We start from the raw sequence: 12,520 nt of genomic DNA, 5'->3' as shown, positions 1-12,520 counted from the left end.
CCTCACTTTACACACTTAGTTTTTACAGGTTAACTGGATGATGTCAAAAGTACAGAGGTTGTATACCTTAGAGTACTGATTATACTGCATTTTTTACCAAATGAGGTTGAGTTTAACATATTTTTAATAACCCTTGTGAACGTTAAAGCTGCTTAGCTAAGCAGGCAAATGCCCCAGAGCCCTGAACCGTCATAGAAGTACTCCGACCAGTTACTCAAGTAAAAGTAGGAGTACAATAATCCAAAAATGCACCAGTACAAAGGCCCTCAATTCAAAAATGTTACTTAAGTATTATCAGCAAAATGGGGCTTTAATGGATACAAAAATGTTGAATTATTCCTTTATTTTAGATGAAGTTAAGTGTTTTTTGAAAGCCACTGCTGGATTAAAGATGAATTAACTATGTTTCTCGCTCCTCTGAAGGTAAATTAATCCATTTAGCAGAACCACAAACAAATCAACATATATTTGTTTAATCTGAAGGAGGAATCATTGACAGACGCATTAGTCTTCTTGTAGCCCAATAAACCCTAATTTAACTCGACTACAAGGAGAATTAGCTCATTTCCCATAGTGTCAAAGTTTTGCTTTAAGGTTGGGATCATCGTTGTTGGGTTTAAACTATAATGCTTTATACATTTGTGTTATGGGGGACAGAATATGACTTTTAAGTATAAATAAATATTGAAACATTAATTTATTCATTCATACAATTATGTATGTATTGTGTTGATATTTAAGTCATGTTTGGTCCTCCGTACCTCGTTGCATTAGTGGAGGAAAATGAAAGCGAAGCAGCACATGTGATCTGCAGCCTGTCACCGACCCGTCCAGTCAAGAAGCAGGAAACGTTCCTCCCACTTTGTGTTCGCAGAGACTTCAGTTTGTATCGGCAGTAATTTACCGTTTCAATCCTCAGATTATTAAAGAAGCTTTCGGTGGAGCAGATTAGTGATGATTTGTGATTGAGTGTTGTGAGGTAAGTCATCATTTCATGTCAATTCTCCTGCGCACGGTAGTCGCGTGAGTCGTGTTTTACTGTTCAGCAGCATTAAACCGACAGATGTTAAGATGTCTTCCACGTCTGTTCAGAGGAACATGTTCTCAGGTTTTAATTAAGTGAACTTTCCTAAAGATTGTGTTAAGATGTGAAAAGGCTCGCGTGTACAGCTAAACAATAGTTACAATCCGCGTTTCATATATTTAAATTAGCAACCAAAGTGATTCAGATCCTGCGAGTCAACCACAGAATAGAAGTAGAAGTACTGCAATATAAAAATACTGCAATATAAAAATACTGCATTACAAGTAAAAGTGCTGCTTCAGTTGTCATGTGCCTCTGAGTGTGTTGATCTGTATTATATTATTGAATTATTACATGCATGTGTTTGCAGCACTTTGTTGTTGTAGTTGGTTAAGGTGGAGCTAGTTTGAACTATTGTATGTGCTGTTTTGTTTGTTTAACTCAATAATAATGCGTCATATTTTATGTAGAAATGTGCAAAGTCAGCACATTACTTCAGGGCAGCATAACAAAGAAATGTTAAAATAGTGGAATTAGTCCAAATCCATCTGGTGAGTGTGTATATATATATATATATATATATATATATATATATATATATATATTTCCATGTTCTGCTACTTTGTACTTTATACTTGAAACATGACATGATGCAGTACTTTTCTACTAATCTACTCAGTAGTATACAAAGTATCCACATTGACAAACTACTAAAATGCTCTTACATGTATTTTTTAAAATGAAGAAGTGTGACATTCTATAATAACGTAACACTTTAAAATGCCTCATTCTGTTTAATGTTACGTTTACTTTTTCATGTAGCTGTAAATGAACATTTTGAAATCAGGACTTTTATCTGTGATAGAGTATTTTTAAACTTTACTTAAGGATTTGTGTATTTCTTCCAGTGAGTCGTCACACAGTCTGGTACTGACAGTATTAAAGGGTTTTACTAAGTTGCAGTAGCACCATAATATAATGTAACTGAAGGTGTTTTCCTTCCCACACTGCAGACTCCGCTCACATCCTGACGTTTAGCACAAGAATGAGCTTTTATTGGCCATTTAAAGGTTGTTGTAGAGAAGTTCTGTCTACTTTAGGTTCTTTGATCAAAAAAGCAAATGATCCAGCGCTTTTTAGCGGCTATAGCACAATTTAATTAGGAATTATTCATTAATGGTCAACGCACAATACTCTAAAAGGACCTTTAATGTTGCACTGGGTCTACACACTGTAAGTAGGCTGACTGATGAGAGTGAGTTTTACATTTTTTGTCTCGCTTTCCTTCTACAGACGGGGCTTTTTCTTTCGATAAACGTATCATGGTTACGTCAGCGTTGAACAGCAAAAGCCCAGCGGGACCTGATCCGACCGAAGGGACGGAGAATGTGAAAACACTGAAGCCTTTCCCTCAGTACGGCGCCATGAGCGGACACTCATCGGGAGAAACCTGCCCCACCTGTCGAGGCACCGGTAGGATTCCCAGAGGTTGGTTTTTGTTTTTTTTTGCCATGAAAAAAATCTTCTGATTACATTTTAAAGCAACTTCAGTGCCTCAACAAAGGTCACTGAGACCCTCAAACAACATCCAACAACTAAGGGAACCAAGTCAAATAGAAAGTCACCAACATGTCCGTGCAGCTGCCAAATGTTCCACTTTCATTTCATCTTTGTTGTGTTGAAAATATCTTATTTGTTTTTTGTTTCGGCTACAAAATACAATTTGAAAAACATTTTGATACATTACAAATTTACAATATGACACATCGAAACACAAATAAAAACAAAACTGAGGTAAAAAAAAAGGGGGTTATATCTATACATATAAAATGTCTCACTTTACCATAAAACCAAAACGTTGGAAGGAGATTATTTTTGTGTCTTTTTGTGTGTTGACAGGCCATGCAGACCAGCTGGTGGCTGTGATACCGTGTAATGATGTGAGGCTGAAACCCAGACGCACGTAAGTGATGACTGTACATGTGCATGTGTGCCGTTATAGTTTTGAACAGGCCAGTCAGTTGAAATGAAGATAAACAGATTGTTTTTCCACACACATAGTTAGGCTGAGTGTGTTTATGTCTGTTGGACATGTTCGTAAAAGGTTTAGTTTAGTTTAGTTTGCACGATTTAAAAAAATACACAAACATAACAGAGATAAATAATATCACAGTGCAGGAAGAGGCCTCCACCTATACAATATTATAGAGAACACAAAATTACATAAGATACGACTACGTAATATTGATGACAAAGTATTTGAACAAGATATAATATGTCATTCATAATTGTGCATGTTTGCATTGTACTCTAGGATGCTGTACGTGTGCTTCTCCATGGTTCTGTGCCTCCTGCTGTGCTGTCTGATCCTCTTCTTCCTCTTCCCCCGGAGCGTCACCCTCACGCCCGTGTCTGTGCTGTCGGTCATGGTCTACTTCACCCCAGATTCCGTCGACATGAGGGTCACCGTAAGTAGTAGGAGCGCCTAACGCAGTGCATGGAAGTCTGTGCTTTCAAAATGACTTTGCAGAGGAAGTGTAACGCATGTGCAGGGATTGTTTTTGTGTCTATGGTACAGGAAGTAGAGGAAGTAGATTTGCTACAGTATTCTGCCCTAAAAAGCCTAAAATACAGCGGCTTCCGGGATTGGGTGAAAACTAGAATATATATATATATATATATATTATCAAGGTGCTCTATATTTAATAAAATAAATACAACGGCAGTAGAGAAGTGAATCAAAGGCACAGAGGATACACAACACAAGATACACTGTATCCTTCTATTTATATTTATACAAAATATTATGCATGCATTACAAAGTTGTACATATCTGTGTGTATGTCACTGAACTCCCTTAACCATCACATTTTTACTGTGTGTGTCAAAACACTGTCTGAATCGCGTTCACGTGACTGTAGTTATGTGAAGGACAAAGTTCCCCGAGACTCTTTAACGATGGAAAGGTGTGTGCGTTTGCACCCGACGATGAGCTGTGTGCGTTTCCTCTCCTAGAATCTCATCAACATCTCCAACGAGAACTTTTTCCCGGTTCAGATCGTCGAGTTAAACATTCAGGGTCTGGTCCTCAGAGCAATTGTCGGAACTACCAAGATTACTAACATGACCACCATCCCGTCCTGCTCACAGAAATCGGTGAGTTTCACATTTACAATATACTGTTGGTGTATTTGTCATGCAATTCATTTCTTACCCTTCGTTGCTTTGCAGGACACCATTCAAATTGACCTGTCTATTATCGACAAAGGCCTAAAGTAAGTCAGGGTTATTGTGTGAAAATTATATAATACAACATCCATCATTGTTGTTTCTATGTCCATGCATCTATACTGCTTTTATCTGTTTCAGCGAGTACTGCAAGTCCAGCTCTATCAAGATTCACACGTTATTTCTGGAGCTGCAGTAAGTGTCAATCTCAACCTAAATAATCATCGTAGGAGGCGGCGGCCGCGTCGCAGCACATCTCAAACCCACACGGTCACAAGCCACAACGGCAAAACAGCTTCTCTCTGAAGAAGAAGGGTCGAATCTTAATATCTGAAATGTTTCTTTTAGATAAAAGTACAGGCACACAAGGGTTCGTTTCTGTTTTTAGAGTTCGGAAATAAGTGGCATTTAACCACACAAAACAAACTTTGGCTTTTTTAGTTTTCACTTCCGTTTTGTTTGCACACAAAGAAGACGTTCTTGCGTGTGACCTCAATGCTTTGTACCTCGAGTGTGGTCAAGAGTTTCCTCCCCGCAAACCTCTTGTGAGGCAGACTGCACCAATGAAAGACTTCTGTAGGTTGGAAAACAAAGTGTTAAAAGACACTAAAAAAGTCTGTAGAGCAACATTACATGAGTCCTTTTGTCTACAAGACACATTGATTAGTTCTGCTTTAAAACATTATGAAGACATGCTGTCTCTAATAATGTCTTTTCTTCTTTTTCCTCCCCAGAATGACGATGAATATTTCTTATCTCTCTCACACGGAGCAGCTGTCTCTGGACACCTTTGAGTATATTGACTGTGGCGCCAATTCAACAATCCCTCATCCTGTGAGATGATGAAATCTAAATGAAAAACGCTGAAGTGGGAGTGTGAAATAATGAATATTCTGGCTGCATTGCACCCCATCTCCTCTTCTGTGTGTGACTTTGTGAATGATAACCACTGTGAAAATGCATCTAATCCATCCAGTGATTCGTGTCTTTTACTTAAAGGTTCTATATACAGGACTCGGAGCATTAATATAACATCAAAGTACTATAGTCTATGTTAAGATACAGTGGAGTAATGTCTACCTGAGCAGAGTGTGTGTTCAAATCGGAGCTTCTCTGCTTCGTTTACATTGCCAGCCGTGTATGCATTTTAGTGAATTTCTTTTATAGCCACATGCATTACTAGAATAATATAAACATAAAATAGCACAATAATAATAAATATTTTTCTTTCCATCATCAAACCAGGCGGCAACCTCTAGTTCTGAAAAGTGAAGCTTCATGTGTTGAAGCTGCATTCTCTCTAGTGCCCACCAGGGGGCGACTCCTCTGGTTGTATAGAAGTCTATGAGAAAATGACTCTACTTCTCTCTTGATTTATTACCTCAGTAAACATTGTAAACATGAGTTTATGGTCTCAATCTCTAGTTTCAAGTCTTCTTCAATACAGCACGATGTTCATTTAGTAGATTATGGTCCATTTAAAGTCAAACAGACCATAAAGCAGGGTATGATTTAGGGCGGGGCTACACGGTGATTGACAGGTCGCTGCAGCTTCCAGAGCCGTATAAAAAACGTCTCCTGTGTGCAAAATAGTTGTGTCCGAACAGTTGAGGCAACAATACTAGCCAATCACAGCACAGTAGGGCGGTACTAGGCAGAACCCAAAACAGGTAAACAGTGTTAGCTCTGTTGCCGTTGTTAGCACTGTTGGCTTCTAGCCACTGACTCCATGTTGAGCCGTGTGGAGGCAATAGATGCACTCTGAATCTGCCATTGAGCACCTTTTAAGAAAAACTCCTGATACAACCGTGTAAAAATGTATTTAATAATTTAATTGTCTTATTCTGTATGTTGTTTTAGCATACCTTAAGACCTTCAGCACAATGTTAAGATTAACAAACGATGTTTCAATTACACTTTTATGTTAAAATGAATGTTTTTGCTCTTATTTGATTGAGATCTGCCTGTAAATCTGTATTACAGGCAAAGTGGCTTCATGTGTGAAACAAGCACAATATCTTACATTAATGAAGGTGACGGCTGTGTATGTTATTCAAAGATGTGTAAATTCCTTAAAGCTGTAACTAATTTCACACCGTTTGTGGGTGGGATATATTGTGTAAGGATGTTAATCTCTGATGATCTTGTCCGAGTCATTTGCACTTCATTAAACTGTGGCACTTACAGTTCTGCATGTTTTTTGGTTTGCTGGTACATTTCTAGACCGTTTCCATCTTCACACTGCAGTATATTGTGGACTGATTTGATCCTCATTGTGTTGGAGTGGTGCTGGATCAATAGCTGCTGAGGGGTTGACATGTCTGGAGACCTTGTCTACCGTATGGAGAAAGTCCCAACAGTGTGCACACTCACTACACCTCCCACATAACTCATGATGACCTCATGACAGGCCCACCCTTTATCCATACGGCCATGTCACGATGTCTGTTTTGACATCGTGACTCAAATAACAAAAAACGACTGACGAATGACAAAGTATTTTTACATTTTGGCATTATTTTTTACTTAACTCAAGGATATGAGTACTTCTTCCACGAATGTTGGTTAAAATGTTCAGATTAAAATCCGATCAAAGAGTGGCGTGTGTTTGCAGCTCTGATAGAAAATACAGTTTATTGATTTTTATTTTTCACGTCAGCACAGATCAGAATGTTCTACGTTTTTCAATAAAATACCGAGTATAAAAAACATAATATTCTACATGAAGACTCACATTTAGCTCCACTTCATGAGAGTGGACACAGGGTGGAGCCAATGCTTTGTTAGACTGTAGACAAGCTATGGTGTACTCAACTGGTGTATATATATACTGTGTTATTAATGTCATTTCATGGGATCAGCAGCTGCAACATGTAAGTGATGTACACATAGTCCAGTATTTATTACATTCATAATGTTGAAATGGGCCGTTCTGCATAATGAGTACTTTTACTTTTAAGTATATTTTTAATGCTTAATACGTGCAGTTCACCTCAGATACCGGAAGGGGGCGCGGAGCAGCACGTCCAGGTGACCGTGACGTCACCAGGGCTCTTTCGGTGCCGCTGTGAGCTCGTGCCACTCCGGAGAGCTCCTCAGTGCTGCTGGATGAGAACAGGAGCGGATGTGACCGCCGGGACGACCGTAATCCGTTAACCATGGACGTGTTTATTGCTTGTGGATGATGTTTTCTTGCTGCACATTTGAAAGGTATGAACGTTTCTTTTTTCATTGTTTTTACACGGAGGACAGTTTCTCGTGTTGGTGATTTAATTATGTCATATGTGTGACCTGCATTCATGTTTATATTAGTAGCTTTAAATCCCTTAAAGTTAACCTCACAGGATCATGTCGGATGTTTTGAAGTTTAATTTTAAATTTGTGCTTGAAACGTCATGTTAATAACATGCAATAAACTGGATGGCTCCGTAGAGAGGAATAAAACTATAGGTGGCTTATTCCCAAAAGAAACATTTTAAAAATGCAATCAAGTAACAAAAACATTCGACTCACAGACAGACATTGTTCCTGTATCAACAATGCTCGTTGAATAACACTCTTATAATATGCAGCACCAGGATTTTCCTGCACGTGAGTCAATAATAGATATCTCCCTGCAAACACGCGATGTCTGTATTGTGGCCAAAGGCAGCTGTGTGATGGGTATCAGGATGTCAACAACAACCGGATTAGTGCTGCTGCAGCAGTCCTCCCAGACCGGAGAGAATACACGATTTTATCATCCACTGCATTGAAATCAATGGAGGAAAAGCCTTTTCAGGTTTTTAAGCAGAGTTAAGAGGATTTAGGCTCGAGACGACCTCAGCCAGCCAATCGGCTGTCGGTTTGGCTCTGTAATGTGACCCGAGACATTTATCGTTTTATATGGTCAGAATAAGTTAATCAAGTCTGCAGCAAATTGTCTTAAAGTGATGTCGATGAAATTTAAACACTTTCAAATGCGCCTCCACTGATAATCATCACTGTTGTAAATCTTCTTTGAGAGATTGTGAATTAGCAGCTGGCTTTGCAAACACACATACATCCCCCATTGTCTTCTCATTAAGTATTAACTCTGTTTGTTTTGCTCTCCAGCACCGTCTGATCCCATCGGCCTCTGAGGACGAGGACCAAATGCCACTCGACTGAAAAAATAAAGGATTAAATCAGGAATCTGTCACCTCACCTAAGTAGGTGTGAATTGCCGGCTGCAATCATGGGGAACCAGCTGACTGATATCGCTCCCAACACGTCCTTCCTGCCAAACTTCCAGTCTCTGCACGTGGTGGTCATCGGGCTCGACTCGGCCGGCAAAACCTCCCTGCTCTACAGGCTCAAGCTGAAGGAGTTTGTGAAGACGATCCCCACCAAGGGCTTCAACACGGAGAAGATCAAGGTGGCCGTGGGCCCGTCCAGGACCATAAACTTCCAGGTGTGGGATGTGGGCGGCCAGGAGAAGCTGCGCCCCCTGTGGAAGTCTTACACCCGGCGGACGGACGGGATGGTGTTCGTGGTGGACTCCACTGAGCTGGAGCGGATGGAGGAGGCCAAAGTGGAGCTCCACAAGATCACCCGCACCTCGGAGAACCAGGGGGTCCCGGTGCTCATCCTGGCCAACAAGCAGGACCGGGACTCGGCCTCGCCCGTCGGCGAGGTGGAGAAGCTGCTCTCCGTCCACGAACTGAGCACGTGCACGCTGCATCACGTGCAGAGCTGCAGCGCCGTGGACGGCCGGGGGCTGCAGCCGGGCCTGGAGAAACTTTACGAGATGATACTGAAGAGGAAGAAGATGGTGAAGCACAACAGGAACAGAAGGAGGTGAACTCTTGGACTCGCACCGTGGAGATTTATCCACGGTTGAGACGCTTCCAAGCCTGATGGCCCCTTTTTAACGGGAGAGCGATTTGTGCCGACACAACAACAATTACACGCGGCCGCAGGGTCAGGAGAAATGGATGTGCTCATAATAATTGAAGCGGTTTTGACATATTCTTCGTCCTGCAGCTGCCCGTCAAACGTTTTAGATTTAAAAGGGAACCTTGAGCAGTTAGTCTTCACTAAGTGCTTTTCTACACCTGTTTTAAAGAATAACTATAGCAAGATATCTGCCTGTTATCTGTAGGACTAATATTACATTCATGTTTCAGTCCCTATAATATACAACATCCTTATACTCCTTCACAAGCTTGCACAGATTCTGTCCCACTAAATTGCTGTTTTTGTTCCACAAATGCTTCCCTGAAATATTTATTCCACATTTTTTTGTGTTTGTGTTGTTGTTTGATGTGAAAGGAAACGGAGTTCGGTGGTGACGGAGCACCACGAGATATTCAATGTCATTGCCATGGAACTGTAATCCGAAGTGCATTCCCTTTCGTGGCCACAGAGGTTAAGTTTCAGTTACTATATTAATAATGTTTATACAAATTGTACATTTTTGTAACACTGAAGACCTAATAAATCTACGCACTGTACAGAACATTCATTGCTTTCGTTGTAGTTAATGGAAGTGAATGGAACCCTTTGATGGTTTTGGTTGGAGCCCGAGAACTTTATATATTAAATATTGAGCCAAATTATTAAATATTTCCAGGAAAGATTTGGGCTTATAAATATAGGCTCTAATCAATATTTTTATATTAACACGGTTTTGAAAGATTGTGCATGATGTTTCCTCAGTTCCTCTACGGAGCATTTTAGCATTTTTTTGGCCGCAAATTTGACTTTACTCACCGCTCTGACTTCGTATCGACTGCAGCATTCAGCTGTTTTATGTGAAAAAGCAACACTGTGTCCAGCACCAAACTACAGACGGGCAAAGTGATCACCTATCTGGGGAACATAGCGGAGCGTTTAGCAGCTAAAGAGACAGATATTTCCCTCAGGAGTTGGTGGAGACCAAAAACAGAGCTACAAAGAGTGAATTTCGGACTTATATTTGCCAGGTGGACACAAACATAAATCCAAATGAATGATAATGTGGTTCTGTGTCTGTTCAATGTGTTAATAGGCAACTCTTTACAAACAAGTTCACCATATTTCGGCAGGTCTTATTATTTTAGTTTTTGTTTCCGCCTCCCCCAAGTGGCCAAAATACAGTTCTTGTGTTCTTTCATTTCTGCACAATCTGAAACAGACATTTGTTGGATTATAAAATGACTGTTTAATGACCCAAGATAGACACAATCTAATAGAAAATGTGTCCTGAAATTGCTGTTTTTCTAATAAACAAGTGCATATATACACTATAAATACATATTATGCAGCTACATTGAAGTGAAGGATTCCTGGTGCAAACAAACGCAACACGATCTCCCAGAAACCTTTGAAGACCTTTCCGTCACAAACACGTCTCTATAGAAACACACGTCGTGGCTGTTTGTTTTTGCATTTACAATTCAAGGTCATCAGAACACCAGATTTCTGACGTGTCATGTAACAGTTTATTGTTGCTGCGTCATTTCAAGAGCAGCAGAAACCACTAAACCTACTAGTGGCGATTCTGAAGGCCTTAAAGGGTTTAACAACCCACTCCTTTTTCCACAAATCTCTTAAGTTGCTACTTAAATGTGATATTGTGCAACAAATTCAAGGTTCAATCTGCAGGTCACACATTGCTGACCTGCATACCGTAAATGTGTGTGTGTGTGTGTGTGTGTGCGCTCCTGCTGCATAGTCATCTTGCTCTACATGATGAGATAACGACTTGTTACCTTTTCAAAAGTCTCCTGCTGAGTGTTCTTTAATGGTGAATGTCAAAACAGACATAAATGTATGCGCATGTAATATGAAAAGACACCTACACACACACACACACACACCATCTTGACTTGTGCGACCTCACCGTCCCCATTATCAACATCGCTGAGCTCATTAAAACTTTCAAGGGTGTCTTTTGCAGAATCATCTTGACACAGCAGCTGGTCCCTGAATAAATTAGCATCACGATGGCGGTGCTTTCAACAGCTGAGACACACTGTGGTCATGCGGAGGCATCACTCCGCCAACGAAAGAAAAACACTGTGATTCTGTCAGTACAAGGTGTAAAAGACACAGTAGCAGCTACAAGGAAACAGTGTATTGCACACTTGATTTACTGATTGATCGACTCCAGAGAAGGAGAGGGGGAGCTGCCTGTGCATGTCTTTACATGTTCCTGTCGCACTCCGTGTCCGTCTCTTGCTGCTTATGTTTTAGGTGCAATTGCGGCCGACAGGAAATATGCAGGAGAGGGAAGACTTGGGGATTATGTGTCAGGGATTAGATGCCACGTAGCTCGGTGTATCCCTGGAGTCATGTGACTCAAAGGCAGGCTTAGTCAGTCAATCATAAACCCAAGGACAGAAACAATCCTGAGGTTTCTTCCTGTTTCCCTCAAAAGACACATGGAAGGACTGCGAGGGGGGAGCCGGCTGTAAAAGGCTACATACATGACTGTGAGGGTTAAGCCATGCAGGGTTCTCATGCTGCAATCCAATGTGCTCCCGCTTGCAATGGATTGCAGCATGAGGCGCAGCGTTGCTTTGAGCTAATGTCAGCATGCCAACGTGCCCACTATGAAATTAGATATTTCACTCTGGAACTGGACTTGACGAACCGACCACATCGGCATTCATAGAGCCACGTTGTGCACGAACACAAATCTCAAACCGAGGGACGAGTTTATTCCTCTTCTCAAAAACATGAAGGAAAAACAAAAGTCAAATAATTGTCCGGATAAATAGCAACAGAGCAATAACTCTCTCCTGCTTTATAGCCCCCGTGATGGAAAGCAAAGGGACCGCTGGGCACAAATCCAAGCCCCTTAAACGCGTCCAAACGAGGCCTATAGGCATCATTTTTCTGTCGCCATGGCAACCCCGGAGTCAGCATGTCACTAAAATGGTGACCCGAGAGGGCAGCCGGGGGGGTCGAAGTGGCTTTCTGTGGCTGAACGTCCAATCCAGCCGAGGTTACTCAGCGGGCAGGGAGATTAGAACAAGAAGCTCCGATCAATATACGAGAATCCTGATATCGGTCTTCCTCCTCTTCTTTATCTCCCTCCCTCTGACTTATCTCCCTCCCTCTGACTTAATTCATTGTCTTCTTCTTTAAAAGTTGTTGACAACCTTTGTTTTGTTTGCTCTTTCACTCTCTTTGGCTCCGTAGGGGGAAATACCTCAAATTTCAGACCAACAGTGTCTTTCTAGGAAACCTTGTTGACATTGCTGTGTGTGTGAGTGTGTGTGTGTGTGTGTGTGGGGGGGGGGGGGGGGGGGGGGGGGGGGG

General features: G+C 41.2%; 2 protein-coding genes across 2 annotated transcripts; both read left to right on the top strand.

Annotated features, from left to right (window-relative positions):
* Positions 1-822: 822 nt before the first annotated feature.
* Positions 823-5,505, top strand: tmem106a (transmembrane protein 106A). The gene is made up of 8 exons (XM_031843784.1): positions 823-979; positions 2,318-2,512; positions 2,924-2,987; positions 3,339-3,492; positions 4,040-4,180; positions 4,256-4,299; positions 4,394-4,447; positions 4,987-5,505. The coding sequence occupies exons 2-8, from the start codon at positions 2,347-2,349 to the stop codon at positions 5,093-5,095; spliced, it is 732 nt and encodes a 243-aa protein (XP_031699644.1). The 5' UTR covers positions 823-979; positions 2,318-2,346; the 3' UTR covers positions 5,096-5,505.
* A 1,523-nt stretch (positions 5,506-7,028) lies between these two features.
* On the top strand, positions 7,029-11,276 carry arl4d (ADP-ribosylation factor-like 4D). The gene is made up of 2 exons (XM_031844217.1): positions 7,029-7,462; positions 8,348-11,276. The coding sequence occupies exon 2, from the start codon at positions 8,469-8,471 to the stop codon at positions 9,072-9,074; it is 606 nt and encodes a 201-aa protein (XP_031700077.1). The 5' UTR covers positions 7,029-7,462; positions 8,348-8,468; the 3' UTR covers positions 9,075-11,276.
* Positions 11,277-12,520: the final 1,244 nt, after the last annotated feature.

Source organism: Anarrhichthys ocellatus, unplaced genomic scaffold, assembly GCF_004355925.1.
Source record: "Anarrhichthys ocellatus isolate YVR2014 unplaced genomic scaffold, GSC_Weel_1.0 scaffold4, whole genome shotgun sequence".
Lineage (NCBI taxonomy): Eukaryota > Metazoa > Chordata > Actinopteri > Perciformes > Anarhichadidae > Anarrhichthys > Anarrhichthys ocellatus.
The sequence above is the reverse complement of the archived record's forward strand: the minus strand, read 5'-3'. Positions and strand labels throughout refer to the sequence as shown.

What these genes read in the sequence shown, in the direction of transcription:
- tmem106a (XM_031843784.1), top strand. Translation starts at nt 2,347, where the DNA reads ATGGTTACGTCAGCGTTGAACAGCAAAAGCCCAGCGGGACCTGATCCG. An exon ending in CACCGGTAGGATTCCCAGAG is followed by an intron (nt 2,513 to 2,923) that starts GTTGGTTTTTGT and finishes GTGTGTTGACAG; the next exon opens with GCCATGCAGACCAGCTGGTG. An exon ending in CGTCCTGCTCACAGAAATCG is followed by an intron (nt 4,181 to 4,255) that starts GTGAGTTTCACA and finishes GTTGCTTTGCAG; the next exon opens with GACACCATTCAAATTGACCT.
- arl4d (XM_031844217.1), top strand. Translation starts at nt 8,469, where the DNA reads ATGGGGAACCAGCTGACTGATATCGCTCCCAACACGTCCTTCCTGCCA.